The sequence below is a fragment of the Microtus oregoni genome, unplaced genomic scaffold (genome assembly GCF_018167655.1).
Source record: "Microtus oregoni isolate MIOR12 unplaced genomic scaffold, Mior012 000019F_ref0000042, whole genome shotgun sequence".
Classification (NCBI taxonomy): Eukaryota; Metazoa; Chordata; class Mammalia; order Rodentia; family Cricetidae; genus Microtus; species Microtus oregoni.
The window spans coordinates 10,891,700-10,911,349 of record NW_024543078.1 but is presented as its reverse complement, the minus strand read 5'-3'; the positions used below and the strand labels follow the sequence as shown (position 1 = coordinate 10,911,349).

Below are 19,650 nucleotides of genomic sequence, written 5' to 3'. Positions count from 1 at the left end.
CATTTCTTTGGAAGAGCTCACAGTGGATCCCAGGTCAGACTGGGCTACAGAGAGACCATGTTCACAAGGCCCCAACAGGAGGAGGGCAGCTCTGACCGACACTGGAGCAGTGCCTGATGCTCTGAGGACTCACAGTCCAGGCTGACATGCTCCTGCCGCCACCTTGCTTCCGAGCTGTACTGTTTCCATGAAGGATGCTTGAGCAGAGAGTGGGTGTGCAGGAGCAGTAGGCCCCAGCCAGAGGGCCCTGCTCACAGCCATGCCCTGTCCCAGCTGTGGCTCCCACACTTCTGGTTTGGTGTGACCCCAGGGCCACCTCTAGGAGGGTCTACCCTTATCCAGTGCTCACCCAGCCGGGACTGTAACGTGCCGTCGTCAGTTGATGCCATGTCATTGAGCCTCAGAAGTCCCCGGCCACGCTCCACCCATGACTGTGAGGCCTTGTCAAACACAAACAGCTTACACTGGATCTGTAACACATGGGGTCAGTGAGCAGGGTATGGGTACCCACCCTCTGTACCCCACCAAACTCAAGCTCCACTTCAAACCAAAGCTACCAATGATGCTGGGTATCTCATTACCCCACCTGCCTACCAGTCCTATAGTCAGGACGCTGCCAGCCAGCACCCAGCTTTGTTCTTTATGCACAGTCATCTCTTTATGTGTTTCGGTTTCTGTGGTGCTGGGAATGGAAGCCAAGCTCCGGCAAGCTATGTTCTACTATGGAACCATGTACCCTGCCCAAATGCATAAGCAAGAAGAACTCTGGCAACCCAAACACACAGAGATGCCACCTCGCTCCCACGGGAAGGAGTGCTGGGTGTTACTATGAGTTGCCCGGCTGCAGGGACATCCTACAGTGCTTGGGAAGACAACAGCATGGCAGTCCCTTCCACTGCCAACCCAGAAAGCAAGTGAATGTCCTTACAAACATGCACGTGTCATCCTGCCTATGAGGGTTCCAAAGCAGAAAGGGCCGAGTACTAGTTCACTGGCACCATGCAGTCCCTTGGGGTGTTACCCAGTCAGGAACAGAAACAACTGACCTAGGATGCCAAACTCAGTGACAAAACCTGGGCAAAATTCCACACTTCGGAGAATCCCAGAAGTGTTCAGAACTGGGAAACCCAGAGGCAAGGGGAAGACCTGCGGGTGATTGGGTGCTAGCTCACTGGACGGGGCTCCAATTGTGACAATGGCTGTGCAACTGGTTTAGGCAAAAATGTTCCTGACTGTCCTGGAACCCTCTCAGTAGCCCAAGCTAGCCTTGAACTCACAGACGTCTCCCTGCCTTCACTGGCTGTTCTGGAAGTCAGGTCTTGCTACGCAGCCCACTCCTGGCCGCCCTGCTCAGCACGCTCACTCTCACCTGCAGCACATTACTTTCCGCCTCCTCCCCCGTGATGACCTCCACTTTCTCCAGCAAACATGTCCACGCTGTGGCCTTAGTGTAGGCAGCGGCTGACTCGGCCAGTGACTCTGCATGAGAAGACCCAAAACCACAACCGAGTCAGCAGGCCTGGGGCTCCTGGGGACCCAAGGAGCCCTGTCCTGGTCAGCAGAGCATGGCCACCCGCCATCCATCCCAGGCACTTCAAGCCAACCTCTCACATCTACTGGGGCCACAGCTGTCCCTGCCTAGTGGTCGGGAGTCTCCTGAGGTGTGTGCAGAGCTGTGCCCTACCTTTCTTGGGGGCAGCCTCCTGGGACGATGGCTCAGACCCTGACTGGACATGCGTAGTCTCCCTGCTGGCATCTGAGTTGGCTTCATTCAGCTTGGGGGGGCTCTGAGGAAACAAGCGTGCCAGGGCGGAGCTGCTGTGGGTGCTGAGGACAGAGTGAGAGGCCCAGCAGGGACGGCTGCTCAGCACTTCCCGGAGGGCTGAAACCTGAGCACCCTGCAGGGGCCTGTCCTCAACAGCCATTCCTAGTCAGGCCCTCCTTTCAGGACCACACGCTGTGGCAGACCAACAGGAATAAGCTGCAGCATGGCGACCGTACCAGGTGCCAGGGGCATGACCAGAGTCTGTGGACACCATGGTGGGGCTGGGCACACACCCAGAGGGAGAAAATGGCCGAGAGGAGTGGGTGATGGCTAGACTCTGCGTCCTGGGCTATGAGTGTTCAGAAGCAGGGAATATGCATGCGCCTGCTATCCTGGCTGCCCCTGTCCTGCAGAAGTGGCAGGCATGGCTGATTCTGTGAACAGGGACACAGGCCACCTATCTCAGTGGTGTAGCTTTGGGGCCAGCTGTGGCGCTGGCCACAGGGATGCCTGTGTCAGTGAAGAGTAAAGACAGGGTGAAGCCGGCCCCCTAGTAGCCTCTGGGGGGCAACAGAAGCCTGTAGCGAATGTGAGCTGGAGCTGGTCTTTCTCATTCCTGTACCTGAGAATCCTGTCCTGACTGCACAGGAGACAGCATGAGAGCCACATGCTGTGAACCCCCAAGTAGATAACAGTGCCAGCCAGGGCCACTCACCAAGACGCGCTCGCTCATGTTCTGGCCAAACACAAACTTGTTGGAGGTGTCAGTACTGTGGGCTGAGCTGTCTGCACTGGAGAGGAGTGGCACCGTCAGTGTGCACCACAGGCACACACAAATGCCTGTCTTCCCCCGCCCCCTCAGGCCCACAGCCTGCCGCACAGGCCAGCTGGACCTCTCTTCGAGATGGAGAGTCCTGGTGGCATGTGTGCACAACAGCGCACTCACCTGGAGCTGATGTACTGCAGAAAGTAGTTGGTTGCAGTAGGTGTTTCTGAGCTGCGATGCGCAGTGCTGTCTGCATCCGCCACAGCGGCATTCTCATTCATTAACTGCAGAGAGAGGGAAGGGCTGCTCACGTGGTCCTGTCTGACAAGTCCTGCCTTGAGGATGCACTGAGCACAAGGTACATCTGCCACCAACATGGCCACACCTGACACAGTGGTGAAGACACAAAGACAAGATGGGTGTGGTGGTGCACGCCTTTAATCTCAGCACTGGGTGGGAGAGGCAGGAGAATCCTAAGAGTTTAGGCCAGCCTGGGCTACACAGTGAGATCTTGTCTGGTGTGGACCCACACACCTGTCATCTCAACATTGCAGAAGGCTGAGGCTCAAGGCTGGTATGGGCTGCACTCAAAATAAGTGGGGAAGAGAATCCTGCAGAGAGGATCACAAAGCTTTAAGAGCTTTTCTACCTTGTTAGAAGCCAGTCATATAATGGGGGTATGGTACCATGACAACCATAGTTTCTCCGTGGTTCTGTTAAAAGCCATGATGTAGGTGTCACTCCTGACACTAGAAGATCCTGCGACCTTGGCTCATGGCTGTGCCTGATGGTACTGGAGGGTGAGTGCAGAGCCCACAGAAGCCTGAGGTCCTGTGGCTGAGCATGGTGGGTGCCCAGCCCCAAGAAGGAGGTGCCTACCAGAGGGCAGGGGACAGAAGGTGCGCTGGAGTCTTTTGCATGGGGGAGCGTTTCAGTGTGGTGACAAAGGTCTTGCTGTGCAGCCCAGGCCAAATCACTCTCTGAGGGGCATCCTGAGTCCTGTGGGTACTGAGAACTGCCCCAGACCCCAAGCTCCGGCACTGCAGGCATCAGACTTGTTTTCCAGGAGCAGTCTGACCGCTCTGCTGAGGATTCTGTGGTCGCCCCACTGGGGGCTGCTTGAGCCCAGGGCCCAGATCACAAAGCCAGGCTGGCTAGTGTACAACTGCCATCCCAGCAATCAGGAGGCTGAGGCTTGGAGGATCAGTCCAGGGTCATCCATAACCACACAGTGAGTTCAAGACCTTATCTCAAATCAAACCCATGCCAAATCAATCACGCAACCAGCATTTTAGTGTTGTTCTTGGAAAGATGACCTGAGGTAGCCCAAAATCCTAGGACTTGAGGTTAGCCCGGGCCACATGAAACACTACCTCAGAGTGGGGAGGGATTCTCAGTGGAACGGTGCCCTGGGCAATGGATGTCTGGGTAGATGTGTGGCTGTCGCGGGTACCCCAGGCCACTCTCCTTAAGGACTGGTTGCTGCGGTTCCACTGCCCCACATCCACCCAGCAAATACCTTCACTCTGTCTCTCAAGTTCTGTCCAAACACAAAGGCCTGTGGGGCCGCCTGCTCCTCTTCACAGTGCCCCTCCTCTGAGGTGCCACGTGGGGTTTTCTGAAACACTTTCTCCTACAGGGAATAAGAAAAGAACCCAATCATACTTAGAAGCGATGGCAACAGGATGTCCAGGAGTCTGAAGTCAGCCAGGCGCGCACATGGCTGGCAGCTATGATAGATTCTCCTGGGGTGAGGAGCGTTAGAGAAAGCCCTGAAGCCTGGCAGCTGTCCAACACCAGAAGTTCCCTGCCTCAGTGGAGCTGACAGAGGGTAGATATGGGGAGCTCAAGACCCAAGGGCACCCTCTGAGCAGTAGACTGGCTTCTGGTCCTAGGCAGTCTGCCGGGGCTCAGAAGGCACTTCTAAGAACCTGTTCCCGGGGACTCTACTCAGGAATGAGGACACTGGCTGTCAGTGGGGCCAGACACGTCACCATACCCTGGTGCCAGCAGAGCCAGAATCAGAACCAAGGGTCCTGATGTACACTAGAAATGGGGCATCAGCTACCAAGAGACAGACCAAATGAGCCCCCATCAGTCGTGAGAGGAAATGGTGTGGTGTGGGACACAGATGTGAGATTCCACGGTGCATAGAGCCAGTGGCTGGGGACCTCATATGGCAGGCCACTCCCACACTTCCAACACAGCTTCCTGGACTGTTTTACACCAACTTATGTTTTTGTTTTTTCCAAATTAATTTCTTTGACTATGTGTCTGCACAAACATGTGTGTGTGTATGTGTGTGCATGCACATGAAAACCAGAGGGTAGCTCCCTGGACGGGTTGGTCTCTTTCTCCACTGGGCTTCAACTCAGGTCATCAGGCTTGCAACAAGCAGTTTTAGTCCATTAAGTCCTGTCACTGGTCCCTCTAAATACTGTCTTGCAAGTGTGACTCCCTGAGTTCAGGGACTTGCTCAACCATGTGGCTCAGATGAGGGGAATCTGGAGTGTTGCCAGGAGACCTCTGGGCTGACGCCCTGGCCATACATGGAAGGTGTGTGTGTGGGTGCTCTCAGTTCCTGGAGTCCCACTATCCCTGTGGCAGCAGCCCTCAGTGGTGGGAAAGGTGGCACAGCGCTAAGTGCGCTCTCTGCGAGACTGTCACGAGAACAATAACCCCCCCCCCCCCCCGGCTTGACACTATACATCTGGTTCCATTCTTGCTCTGCCATGGGGTCCTACGCCTACACAGGGAGTATGGCTTGTATGCATAGTCCTCCATATCCTTGTTGGGCACTGTCCCCTACTGAGAACTAGTCCCCAGGTCTGTTGTCACTTTACCAGGGTTTCTACCCACATCGAGGAGTCCCAGTCTCAGGGTTCACAGAGTCAAGAAGCCCTCCTGTCTGACATGTGTGACTGTGTCACAGGCCAGGAATGCTGTGAAGGGTTCTGCCTGCTCTTATCACATCAGAGACAATAAGCACGGTGATCCTGTCCATCCCAGGACATCGGAAAGGTGGAGCCTTGGGGTGAAATCTGGGCGCCACAGGGACAGACCCAGAGTCAGATCAGGGTTAGCACTGAGCATCCAGCCTGCTGGAGAGGTGGACCAGCATGTCCTCCGCTAAGGGATGGGAGGGGCGTGCACTGTGGCAGACAGGCTGGGCACTGCAGAGGGTGACTCAAGTGGATCTGGGTTGGTGGAGCTGGATGGTGGCACAGCCTGGTTGGAACAGTGCACCTGATTTCCCTCCTGCGTCTCAGTCACACTTACAAGAAGCAGGCTGTGGGAGCGGGATGAGTATGTCCCCATGTGGCTTTGACTGTGACACCACATGGATAAATTCAAGAGCAGGGCAGACAGCCTGAGAATCAGGTGGGGCAGGGGTGGTGGCCTTGAAACCCTGGGCTGCAGGGCCCTCTCCTCTCACGTTTCCAGGGCTGACACCCCAGCGCCACCACACGTGCACCTGAGGGCCCATCTGTGACTGGGAGTGGGGTTAGGGGGAGATGACACACGTAGGACCTTGTATTGGAGACACACTGTGGTGAGGACACAGCCATAAAAGTCGCTCCTGGGCTCTTGGGTAGTGGGGCCCATCCTGACTGACAGCCACCAACCAATGCCAGGTGTCCAGTGGCTAAGGTCTCAGTCCCTAGTGTGGTGTGAGAGGACTTTTAGCAGGGGCCCTGTGGAAGTGGGTAGGTCACAGGAGCACCATCCCCACAAAGGACTGAGCCCCCTTGGCTCTCTGCTGTCCTCTCCATTATTGCCTAGCCCCATGCTGGGAGCCTCTGCAGGCCCCTCCTGGGTGTTGTGTTCTACTGTGCAGAGAGGACACTGAGCAAGCCCAGGCAGGCCAAGCGCTAGGAACCACTGAAGGCGTCTAGGCTTGGAGAACCTGAGCAGAAATCACACCAGGCCTGGAGCTGCAGCCCCCTCCAGCCATCCCATGACCCACCAACCTCAAGTGTGTTTGTCCCCTCGGCAGACTCGGAGGGGCTCCTCTGTGTGAGGTTTTCTGGTGATGCAGACGTGGCTGGTCCTGTGCAGTCTGTTGGCATGCTGACCCCATTGGTGCCACTACTGGGGACTGCAAAAGGGAGAGAGTTGGCAGGTGGCACATGTATGCATCCCCTCCTCAGCCCTCTGGCAGCTGCCCAAGCTGCTGGGCTCTGTCTAGGCTCCTTTGGAAAAAGGCTTCTAAAGTCCATTCATCTTAGGCAGGGCATGGTGGTAAGTGCTTTAAATCCCAGAGCTATGAGTTCAAGGACAGAGCAACATGGAAAATTCTATGTCAATCAGGGGTACATTAAAAAAAACATGCATTCTTAGATTAAAAACAAAACATGCCCAAAGCTCCCACATGAGGGGCTGCTGTCTTTATTCTGGACATACTACACCAGCAGGCGGCACGCACGGAGCTGGGTTTCATCCTCAGCACTATTCCCCTCCCCAAACAAGACACAAACAATAACTGGCTTCCAGAAAATGATGAGCAAAAGAAAACCTAGCAAAGACAGGTCTTGTGTAATTGGAGAAAGCCCGTCTGTGCATGCGCACACTCACAAAGCCAGAAGGGAGCTGGCACAGTGGCACGTGCCTACTACCCCATGCTTGAGAATTCCGGGCTAGAGTGAGTCCAGGAGCAGACGGGCTGCACACTGAGATGCCGAGTCACAAAAGTCCAACTAAACCAAGACAAAACGGCAATCACCCTGACATGCTGGGCCATCCTGCTGGCCCCCAAATTGGGACAAAACAAGACAAGAATCTTCGAAGGTGCTATGGCGTTTGTCGATCTGGCTGGCTCTGAGCACTGGAGTCAGCATGAGTCAGGTCCTAGGTCACTGCTGAGCTCTGAATGACAAGACCAGAACCCAGCGAGCCCCAGGTGGCTTGGAAACTGCTCTGCAAGGATGACAGAGCACGGCTTGGGAGGCTGACAAGAGAGGTGGGCAACATTCCATTCCTCTACTTTGGCTCTCCAGAATGGAGCTGGCCCAAAGGAACCGCTCGCCTCTGTACTTCAGACTGTGACTTGGTCCCTTACCCGTCTGTGACAGCACCTTGGGCTGTGGGGCTTGCAGCACAGCTGGGCGGAGGACACCACGCTGCTGTTCCCTGGGCTTCTGGCTGGGCAGACCTGGAACACAGTGGATTCTAGGAACCCTGTCCCTGCTGCTCCAGGGCACATCAACTCCAATGGTCGTGCATGGGAGGCCACACTCAAAACCAGCCCTTTCTCTATAGTGACGGTCACTTGCCACTGGGATCTGTGATGAGGCCCAGGTCACTGCTACACTCTGAGAGCTGACCCAGTGCAAGGGGAGATGCCCATAGCTGGTGCAGGGTCACAGTGAGTTCCCAGGTAGGAGACACCCTGTCCCCGCAGGTCTGAGCAGCTTTTCAGAGTTGTGTCTATGTCAGTTACGTCCCTGTAGACAGACTGGGGCCTGCAGCAAGGATCCTGGGGCTAGGTAAAGGCCTGGCAATGTCACCTACCTGCACTGGGCGCCTGGCCGTGGATGAGCGTTGGGGGCTTCAGCCGGAAGCTGCTGCTTTTCTCCTCTGCAAGCACAAGACACGGCTGAGCTCAGAGAAACAGGGAGCACAGTGGGTCTGAGACCCTGAGCATGGTCTAGGCTGCATTGCGCAAGCAGGAGGCCCCGGGTTAGAGGTGTGACTCTGCAGTAAGACCAGCCCAGGAGACCTGGAAGCTGAAGATGCTGAGGCAGGGTAACATATTCACTTGGCCTGGCTCTTCCTCCCAGGGGAGGGAGTGATGGTATGGTTGGGCAGGCCCCCAGGACATGCCTGGAGTTCAGTGCCAGCTGGTCTAACCTGACCCAGGACAGGAAGGTGTGGGAAGATGCATAGGTCACAGGCAGTCTTGGAGGCTCAATCATCAGGCATGGGGAATGCAGACTCCACCGCCTCCTCCCATACCCATGATCCTCCTGATGGAATCAAACAACAAAATCCTTGGGAAAAGGTCAACAGAAGATAACCCTAAAAGGTTAGGTTGGGGAGCTGGCTCAGTGGGTAGAGTGCCTGCTGTGCAAGCACAAGGACCTGAGTTCAGATCCCCACACACCAGCAAAAGCACACACAGTGCAGGCAGAGATCTCTGGCCAGCGGGGCCAGACCAATTGGTGAGATTGGGGCAATGAACGATGACAGTGGTGTTGACAGGCACAGGTGAGAACACCAGCACCCCTGCAACATGGTGCACCACATACACAGACAAAGAAACTGTCTAGGTCTTAGGTGAACAGAAGGTCCCACAGTGCTGGAAATACGGATGGGGAATATTCAGAAGTGGTGGACTCAGAAATATGAAGGGGATTCGTAATGCCTGCAGCTGAGGAGGGAGGACACTGAGGGGGACTGGAGCCAGGACTCATGAGGATGGAGTTTATTTGGGGTTGACAGCTAGACACTGGGAACACTGACAGGAAACTGGCCACACAGAAAAGCTCAGGGGCTGCCTTGGCGATCACCCAGTCAGAGCAGCACTCAAGCCAAACATGACCTACATGTGTGACAAAGGGGCCACTAGAGCCAGCCATGGAGCTGGGCAGGGAAGCTTCCAGGGGATGAGTGCTGGACCACACTTTTCAAACCAGAGACTAAATTCAGAAATGGTGTAACTGAAACCCAAAGGCTAGCTTTGGGCAGCTGTGTCCTTGCCATAGGTCTCTCAGGGTTCTGTTCCCTACAGAAGTAATCTCAACAGCTGGCCCATAGGGACTGCAGCCACTCACCTGCACCAGCTTGGTGCACTAGCGTGGCTACTGTGCTAGGATACAGGGATTCACGCAGGGTACCACTACAACCAGATGGACAGACACTTGTCAACACTCAGTTGACAAGCCCCAGCCCCATCCACAGGGACACCCAGGGCGCTTCTCAGGTCCTCTGGAGACTCATTTTGCTAACAGTGTTGCTGTATGTGACTCACCCAGGACCTGGAAAACCCAGCTTCACCCCCTCCCACACAACTGGCTATTGGATATATGCTACCTGAGAGGCAGGGGTGCTGGCTGATGGGGGAAACTGCTCACCCAAGGGAGATCCCTGCTTAATTGGGAATACACTGGGGACTGAGCCAGGCTGGCCAGAGACTGGCAAAGCTCCCAGAGCAGCTGCTGACATGGCTGTGGGCTGGGCAAGGATGCGGCTGGCTTGGGATGGCATGATATGAGGATGAAGGAAGGGCAGAGCCGGGTTTCTTCCTCACTGTGTAGCTGAGGATGGCCTTGAACTTCTGATCTTCCTGCCTCCACCTCCTAAGAGCGGAGGATGGTGACAGGCCGGGCAGTGGTGGCGCACACCTTTAATCCCAGTACTCGGGAGGCAGAGGTGGGTGATCTCTGTGAGTTTGAAGCCATCTGGTCTACAAGAGCTAGTTCCAGGACAGGCTCCAAAGCTACAGAGAAACTCTGTCTCGAAAAACAAAACAAAAACAAACAAGCAAAAAAGAATGGATGTCTCCACGTCTGGCTGAAACCAGGCTTCTTCATGTCAGGAAAAAGGGTTAGGGCGTTAGAACCCTATCAGTGTGGGCTCCATGTGCCCAGGAACAGGGCCAAGCAGGGTACCCTGAACACCAAGATTCTGGTTCTAGAGGCCATACCCCAAACAGAGAAGCAAGGCAGATTCCAGGGCTGAGATGGAGTGGTGAGCAAAGTCCCTGGGAGGACCAAAAGTAAAGGGACTAGGAGTGTTTAGACTGCCGACACCCATGCATCAGATTCATGACAGCCCAGAAGCCACCAGCTCAAGCAGATGATCCAGATTTATATCCGCCTTGCTCCAAGACCCAAGAACAGGGCAGGGAGGGAAGGCTCTGAGGCTATAGGTGGGACAGAAGAGTGGGGTGAACGAGAGCTTCCTACCCAGGGCAGAGCATGACCATGCTGGGGAAGCACAGGGCCCTGACTGAAAGATGGACAGTAGTAACACCAGAGAGAGTATGGAAACTGTGCCCAAGATACTAAGTCACTCTTGTGGATCCCCAAAAGTCAGCCCTGGATCTGAAGACTCTCCTATGAGGAAGCCCTGCCCCGCAAGTCTAAGGCCTAAGTTTGCATCTTCAGCATTCACATACAAAGACAGACACACACAGAATCAAGGCAGGCCAACCGCAAAGCTACAAATTCCCTTTGTGCTACCTCTACATACCCACAAACTGGCATGGGGCCTTCAAACCAAAGGTGTGTGCAGCTGGAAGGGCCTGGGATGCCTGTTCTGCAGGGCAACTATGCTCTAGATGTGGAGTGAAGGCAAGGAGGGGCCTGGCTATCAGGAATTGGACCACACCTCCTCATAGAGCAGAAGCAACACCTGCCACCCTGGGATGGACCACCAGGACGAGGACCAGAGGCAGCAGAGGTCAGGGCCCTGAATGCTCTAGCTCTTCAGGGCAAAGCCAAGGATGATTAGAGAATCTGGCTTCTAGACCAGAAAGGGAGGTCACACATGGAAGTAGGGCCAATGCTCTTATAACGGCTGCCTGGCCTTCGGCGGCCATTGACACCACACAAAGCATCAGAATGCCTGTGGAGCTTCAGTGTTTATATCGCCTCTGTCAGCCTGACTAGGGAGATCGTTTATAGCCTAGGACGTCTCAGGGCTGGTGTTACAGAGAAAAGACCAAAAAAGGCTGCCCTGTGTGCCCCTCAGCTGTGGCTAAAGGCAGTGTTTGGACTCAAGCCGGGTGCAGAAACACCTGGGGACACAGTATCCAAAGAGCACAACTGCCTGGTCCCAAGTGCTCCGCTGACTGGTGCTCACCTCCATGCCTGGTTTATACACTCCTGGGATCCAAACCCAGGGTCTCCTGCACACTAGACAAGTGTACTACTCACTGAGCCTCAGCTTGGTTTTCTGTTGTTTTTTTAAAAATACAAGGCAGTCCCTAGCAGCCTGTAAGCCTCCAGGCTGCACCAGCACCCCTGCGACCCACCCAGACCCAGTCTGCAACCTAATCCACGGAGGTCAACAAGCTCCCCACAGCCAGCCCTCTCCCACAACTCCAGCAGACTATACAGGCAAGGTGCAAACCACACCAATTGAAGAACAGATGAGCAAACACCAGTGTAACAGTACATTCAACAGCCAGAAGAGCAATATAGCACCCAGAACCCAGAGATCCCACAGCAGAAGACCTGAACATTCCAATGCTGCTCAAACACAGGAAAACAACCTTAAATAAATCAAGGAAAAGACAAACAAACAAAAAAAAATAGGAAAAAAAATCAATAAATCCCTTAAAGAAAGCCAAAATAGTCAAACAGGTGAAGGAAACAGTTCAAGACTTGAAAACTGAAATAGAAACAATAAAGAAAACACAAATGGAGAAAATTCTAGAAATGGAAAAGCTGGGGAAGTGAACAGGAACTACAGATTCTAGCATCACCAACCGAATACGAGAGATGGAAGAGAGGATCTCAGTTGTTGAAGATACGATAGAGGAAACAGGTTCATCAGTCAAAGAAAATGTGAAATCCAGTAAATTCCTAACACAAAACATCCAGGAAATCTGGACACCATGAAAAAACCAAACATAAGAATAATAGGGATAGAAGAAGGAGAATAATTCCAACTCAAAGGCATAGAAAACATATTCAACAAAATCACAGAAGAAAACTTCCTCAACCTAAAGAAGGAAATGCCTATGAAGGTACAAGAAGCTTACAGAACATCAAATAAGCTAGACCAAAAAAGTCCCCTCGGCACATACTAATCAAAATACTAAACATAAAGATTAAAGAAAGAGTATTAAGAGCTGCAAAGGAAAAAATCAAGTAACATATAAAGGCAGACCTAACAGAATTATACCCAAATTCTCAATGGAGACTCTGAAAGCCAGAAGGTCCTAGACAGACGTTTTACAGACACTAAAGGACCACAGATGCCAGCCCATACTACTATATCCAGCAAAACTTTCAATCACCACAGACAAAACAAGATATTTCATGACAAAACCAGATTTAAATAATACCTACCCATAAATCAAGCCCTACAGAAAGAACTAGGAGAAAAATTTCAATTCAAGGAAGCTAGCTACATCCAATAATCTCATACCAGAAAAATCCAAAGGAAACACACACTACAACCACCAACAAAACCAAAAAATAACAAGAATTAACAATCATTGGTCATTAACATCTCTTAACATCAATGGATTCAATTCGCCAATAAGAAGATCCAGGCTAGCAGATCTCGAAAAAACCAAAAAAAAAAAAAAAAAAAAAGAATGTGGAGAAGTTCACACTAGCAACTTAACAGTAAACCTGAAAGTCCTAGAACAAAAAGAAGCAAATTCACCCAGGAAGAGCAGATGACAGGAAATAAATTGAGGGCTGAAATAAATAAATTAGAAACAAAGAGAATACAAAGAATCAATGAAACAAAGACTTAGTTCTTAGTGAAAAATCAACAAGATAGACAAACCCTTATCCAAACTAACCAAAAGGTTAGTTAGAGAACATACACATTAACAAAATCTGAAATGGAAAGGGACATAACAACAGACACGGAAGAAATCCAGAGAATCATTAGATCATACTCCAAAAACCTTACTCCACAAAATTAGAAAATCTGAAAGAAATGGACAATTTTCTGGATAGGTACACGACATGCCAAAATTAAATCAAGACCAGATAAACAATTAAAATAGACCTATAACCCCTAAGGAAATAGAAACATAACCCCTAAGGAAATAGAAACAGTCATTCAGGGCCAGATGGTTTCATCACAGAATTGTATCAGAATTTCAAAAAGCTAACACCAATACTCTTCAAATTTTTTCACACAATAGAAATAGAAAGGACATTGCCAAATTCTGTACTCTGATACCCAAACCACACAAAGGCATTACTAAGAAAGAGAATTACAGACCAATCTTACTCATGAACATTGATGTAAAAATACTCAATAAAATACTAACAAATCAAATCCAAGAACACATCAGAACCATCACCCACCATGATCAAGCCAGCTTCATCCCAAAGATGCAGGGATAGTTCAACATATGAAAATCTGTCAATGAAATCTACCATATAAACAAATTGAAAAATAAAAAACACACGATCATCTCATTAAATACTGAAAAAGCCTTTGACAAAATCTAATATCCCTTCACGATAAAAGGTCTTGGAGAGGTCAGGGATACAAGGAACATAATAAAGTCAATATACAGCAAGCTGACAGCCAACATCAAATTAAATTAAGAGAAACTCAAAGCAGTTCTACTAAAATCAGGAACAAGACAAGGTTGTCCACTCTCTAGAGATCTATCCAATGTAGTACTCAAAGTTCTAGCTAGAGCAATAAGGCAACAAAAGGAAATTAAGGGGATACAAATTGGAAAGGAAGAAGTCAAACTTTTGCTATTTGCAGATGATATGATAATACAAATTAAGTGACCTGAAAAATTGTAACAGGGAACTCCTACAGCTGACAAACACCTTCAGTAATGTGGCAGGATACAAGATCAACTCAAACAAACAAATAAACAAACAGTAGCCCTCCTTTATCATATAAAATGATAAAGAAGCTAAGAAAGAAGTCAGAGAACATCACCCTACATAACAGATACAGGTAACATAAAATATCTTGGGGTAACAAAGCCAAAGAAGTGAAAGGCTTGTTTGACAAGAACTTTAAGTCTTTGAAGAAAGAAACTGAAAAAGACATCAGAAAATGAAAAGAATCTCCCATGCTCTTGGATAGGTATGATTAACATAGTAAAAATGGCCATCTTACCAAAAGCAATCTACAGACTCAGTGCAATCCCCATCAAAATTCCAAAAACAATTCTTCAGACATCGAAAGAACAATAATCATGAAAAAATACCCATATCTATCACCATGCACAAAACTCAAGTCCAAATGGATCAAAGACCTCAACATAAAGCCAGCCACACTGAACCTGATAGAAGAGAAAGTGGGAAGTACACCTGAACGCATTGGCACAGGGAACCACTTCCAAAATAGAACCCCAGCAGCACAGACACTGAGAGAAACAATTAATAAATGGGACCTCCTGAAACTGAAAAGCTTCTTTCTGTAAAGCAAAGGACACGGTCAACAAGACAAAAAACAGCCTACAGAATGGGAAAAGGCCTTCACTAAACCCACATCAGACAGAGGTCTGATCTCCAAAATATACAAAGAACTCAAGAAATTGGACACCAAAAGATCACATAGTCCAATAAAAAAGAAAAATGGAGAACAGACTTAAACAGAGAAATCTAAAATGGTTGAAAGACACTTAAGGAAATGCTCAACATCCTTAGCCATCAGAGAAATTCCGTCTTACGCCTGTGAGAATGGCCAAGATAAAAACACTGAGGACAACTTACACTGGAGAGGTTGTGGGGAAAAGGGAACACTTCTGCATTGCTGGTGGGAATGCAAGCTGGTACAACCCCTTTGGATGTCAGTGTGGCGATTTCTCAGAAAATTAGGAAACAACCTTCCTCAAGACCCAGCAGTATCACTTTTGGGTATATATCCAAAGGATGCTCAATCGTGCCATAAGGACATGTGCTCAACTATGTTCATAGCAGCTTAGTTTGTCATAACCAGAACCTGGAAACAACCTAAATTCCCCTCAATCAAAGAATGGATAAGAACAATGTGGTACATTTATACAATGGAGTACTACACAGCAGAAAAAAATAACGGCAGCTTGAATTTTGTAGGAAAATGGATGGAGCTAGAAAACATTGAGTGAAGTAACCCAGACACAGAAAGACAGTTATCACATGTACTCACTCATAGGTGGTTTTTAAACATAAAGCAAAGAAAGCCAGCCTACTAACCACAATTCCAAAGTACTTAGACATTTAGAGAACAATGTAGACAATAAGAGAGACTTACATAGATAGGGTGATGGTGGCGCACGCCTTTAATCCCAGCACTCGGGAGACAGAGGCAGGTGGATCTCTGTGAATTTGAGACCAGCCCGGTCTACAGAGCGAGTTCCAGGACAGGCTCCAAAGCCACAGAGAAACCCTGTCTCGAAAAACAGAACAACAACAACAAAAAGATATAATCTACATGGGAAGTAGAAAGTATAAAAAGGGGGCTGGAGAGATGGCTCAGTGGTTAAGAGCACTGACTGCTCTTCCAGAGGTCCTGAGTTCAATTCCCAGCAACCACATGGTGGCTCACAACCATCTGTAATGAGATCTGGCGCCCTCCTCTGGCGTGCGGGCATACATGGAGGCAGAATGTTGTATACATAATAAGTAAATAAATCTTAAAAGAAAGTATAAAAAGACAAGATCTCCTGAGTAAATTGGGAACATTGGGACCTTGGGGGAGGACTGAAGGGGGAGGGGAGATGCAGGGAGGGGAGCAGAGAAAAATGTAGAGCCCAATAGATATCAATAAAAAAAAGAAAGAACAATAATCAACTTCATATGCAAAAACAAAAAACCCAGGGCAACTAAAACAATCCTTTATAATATATAAGTTCTGGGGGCATCACCACCCCGACTTCAAGATCTACTATAGAGCTACAGTAATAAAAACAGTATTGTACTGGCATAAAAACAGACAGATGGATCAATAGTATCAAATAAAAGACCCTGACATAAATCCATAAATTTATGAATTCCTGATTTTTTGATAAAGAAGCCAAAATTATACAATGGAAAAAAAAAGAAAGCATCTTCAACAAATGGTACTGGTACAACTAGATGTCAATATGTAAATGAATGCAAATAATCCATATCTATCACCATGCACAAAATTCCAGTCCAAGTGGATCAAAGACCTCAACATAAAGCCAGCTACACTGAACCTGATAGAAGAAAAAGTGGGAAGTACACTTGAACACATTGGCACAGGAGGCAACTTCCTGACTATAACACCAGTAGCAGACACTGAGATCAACAACTAATAAACAGAACCTCCTGAAACTGAGAAGGACACTGTCAACAAGTCAAATGGCAGCCCAGAGAATGGGAAAGATCTTCAATAACTCCACATCTGACAGAACGCTGATCTCCAAGATATATGAAGAACTTAAGAAACTAGACATCAAAATGCCAAATACTCCAATTAAAAAATGGGGTTGAACAGAGACTTCTCAACAGAAGAATCTTAAATGGCCGAGATACACTTAAGGAATTGTTCAACATCCTTAGCCATCAGGAACTGCAAACCAAAATGACTCTGAGATTCCATCTTACACCTGTCAGAATGGATAAGATCAAAAATGCTAATGACAGCCTATGTTGGAGAGGATGCGGAGTAAGGGGAACACTCCTCCACTGCTGGGGGGGGGAGGTTGCAAACTTTTACAGCCTCTTTGGAAATCAGTATGGTGGTTTCTCAGAAAACTGGCAATCAATGTACCTCAAGACCCAGCTATAGCAATCGTGTGTGTGTGTGTGTGTGTGTGTGTGTGTGTGTGTGTGTGTATATAACCACACACACACACACACACACACAGACACACCCCCAAAGGATGCTCAATCACACCACAAGAACATGTGTTCAACTATGTTCAAAGCAGCATTATTCGTAATAACCAGACCCTGAAAATAACCTAGATAGCCCTCAACTAAAGAATAGGTAAAGAAAATGTAGTACAATTACACAATGGAGTACTACTCAGCGGTAAAAAACAATGACATCATGAATTTTCAGGCAAATGGATGGATCTAGAAAAAAAAAATTATCCTGAGTGAGGTAAACCAGCCCCAGAAAGACAAACATGGTATGTACTCATAAGTGGATATTAGATGTAAAGCAAAAGATAACCAGGCTACAATCCACAGCCCCAGAGAAGCTAGGTAACAAAGAGGACCCTAAGAGAGACACATGGATTTCCCTGGGAAGAAGAAATAAAAAAGATCTCCTGGGTAAACTGGTAGTGGGGAAGGGGAGGGAAGAGAATGGGAGGGGGAAGGATTAGGTTGGTAGAGTTGGGGTTGGGATGGGGGAAGAGTAATGCAAAGAAATATCTCGACAGAGGGGGCCATTTTGGGATTAGAGAGAAACCTGGTGCCAGGGAAATTCCCAGGAATCCACAAGGATGATCCCAGCTAAAACTCCTAGCAATAGCGGAGAGGGTGCTTGAACTGGCCTTCTCCTGTAGTCATACCAGCGACCACCCGGACTGTCAAGGGAGAGCCTTCATCCACTAACTGATGGAAGCAGATGCAGAGATCCACAGCCAAGCACTGAGTCAAGCTCCGGGAGCTCAGCTGAAGAAAGGAAGGAGGAGGGGTTGGTTTTTTTGTTTGTTTGTTTTGAGACAAGGTTTCTCTGTAGCTTTGGTGCCTGTCCTGGAAATAGCTCTTGTAGACCAGGCTGGCCTTGAACTCACAGAGAGACAGCTCATGGACTCTGGAGCGACAGTTAAGGAGCCTGTATGGGACCAACCTATGCCCTCTGCATAGATGACAGGTGTGTAGCCTGGTCTGTTAATGGGGCTCCTAGCAGTGGGATCAGGACCTGTCCTTGTCACATGAGCTGGCTTCTTGGAACCTATCCCTCATGCAGGGATGCTTCACCCTGCCTTGATGCAGGGGAAAGAGCTTCATCCTGCCTCAACAAGATATGACAGGCTTTGTTAATGGGAGGACTGCCCCTTTCTGATCAGAGGAGGAGTAGATAGGAGGGATTGATGGGAGGTAGAAGGAGGGAACAGGAAGAGAGGATGGAAGAGACACTGGTTGGTATGTAAAATAAATGAAAAAAAAATTAATAATAATAATAAAAAAGACTCTCTGATTGGGTTAAGTTCTAGCAAAGAGCTGTGTTGTTTTAGAGGACCCAGGTCTGTCAGCTGAAGGGGAAAGCAGTGTTCACAGACCACATCTTCCAGCTGTGTTTGCACAGGAGATGGACCTCTGTATACATGTGTGGTCCAGGTGACACCCCTCACAGCACAGATGGAGACTCAGGCCCTGCCACCAGACCACACCCTGGAGGGCAGCAGACATAAGATCCAAGAGTGTCTATGGGTAAGCGGGCTGCTGGGCTTTGCCAGCCTCCAACAGAGCATTTCCAGAGTCTCTGTGCCTAGATCAGCCTCTTTCCCGCACTGGTTGGGAGCCAGAGGCTGGCATTCATGTGGATGCTGCCCCCTTGGCTTCACCATGTGCCGCAGCTGAGAGCACAAGTGACAGACCCTGGCTCCGCCTGAGTGCACACATGATACCTGATGGGTGGGGATACCATCCCCTCCAGTCCACAGCAACGACCATGTCCTTGCAGAGGCAGTGACATTCATGGTTGGTGTCCCCACAGGGTTTGACAAGGAACCTCCCAACTCCACCTTAGGGCAACTGTGTCAGCTTCCTTCAGCCCAGATGGGCCCCAGGCCCACAAGGGGGTCACTCACCTGAGTGAGTTAGAGAGGATGTCCGCTCGCGCTTGACAGGAGGGCAGTAGTTTCCATCCTCACGGTCAGAATCTAGACACAGAGTGGGCAGGGTCAGGGAGCATTCTGGTTTGGCTCCAGGGCGGTCGAATGTTCTAGAGAGTGTACCTTACCTTCTCCGGCTTCTGGGCTAGAGCTGCCAGCAGACCTCTGCAAAGAGAGCACAGAAGTGGTGAGAGGCCCCTTGTGTCCCAGACTGTGCCTGCAACTCCCCATGGCCTACCCTAAGGACGCTCCACACACGGTCCCCCTCCAGTACAACCCACCCTGGCCCGCCATGAGCATTAGCATGGCCCTTGGCACATCCCACACAAGTTTCATGTGAACGCCTAGGCACAAAAGCATACTGGCTCCCATCCTTGCCCTGGAACATTCTACAGCACATGTGCATGCTTGCTTCAGGGGCTGTCGGTTCCAGTACAAGCAAACTCTGATGTCTGGGCCAAAGTGCTTCAAGGCTGTGCCAGGCTGCCAGGGGCCTTCCCCAGCTCCTGCCCAACACAGTTCTCTCTTGGGTCCACTACGTCGCCCTTCAGACCCTGCAGACAGAAGCAAAGGCCAGTGGTGGACATGCACCCTTGGCAGATCCTGGCCATTTAGGAAGGCACAAGTCCCATTTCCCTATGGTCCCCAAATGCCCCAGGCCCAAACTGAGCCAAAAGGGGGGTGCTGGCTCCAAGAAGTTTCCGAGGGTTAAAT

General features: G+C 49.8%; 1 protein-coding gene across 3 annotated transcripts in view; it reads right to left on the bottom strand.

Moving 5' to 3' along the window:
• Ranbp3 (RAN binding protein 3) overlaps positions 1 to 19,650 on the bottom strand; it is a 49,977-nt gene that overhangs the window by 2,494 nt on the left and 27,833 nt on the right. For 2 of the 3 annotated variants that reach the window (XM_041669623.1, XM_041669625.1), the window contains 11 exons: positions 19,065 to 19,101; positions 18,913 to 18,984; positions 8,043 to 8,108; positions 7,591 to 7,683; positions 6,503 to 6,630; positions 4,051 to 4,164; positions 2,712 to 2,815; positions 2,481 to 2,556; positions 1,685 to 1,787; positions 1,370 to 1,479; positions 350 to 470 (listed from right to left, as the gene is read on the bottom strand). In XM_041669623.1, the coding sequence (XP_041525557.1) occupies positions 350 to 470; positions 1,370 to 1,479; positions 1,685 to 1,787; positions 2,481 to 2,556; positions 2,712 to 2,815; positions 4,051 to 4,164; positions 6,503 to 6,630; positions 7,591 to 7,683; positions 8,043 to 8,108; positions 18,913 to 18,984; positions 19,065 to 19,101 (1,024 nt within the window). The remainder of the gene's footprint in view (positions 1 to 349; positions 471 to 1,369; positions 1,480 to 1,684; positions 1,788 to 2,480; positions 2,557 to 2,711; positions 2,816 to 4,050; positions 4,165 to 6,502; positions 6,631 to 7,590; positions 7,684 to 8,042; positions 8,109 to 18,912; positions 18,985 to 19,064; positions 19,102 to 19,650) is intronic. The other variant, XM_041669624.1, reaches the window with a different exon arrangement.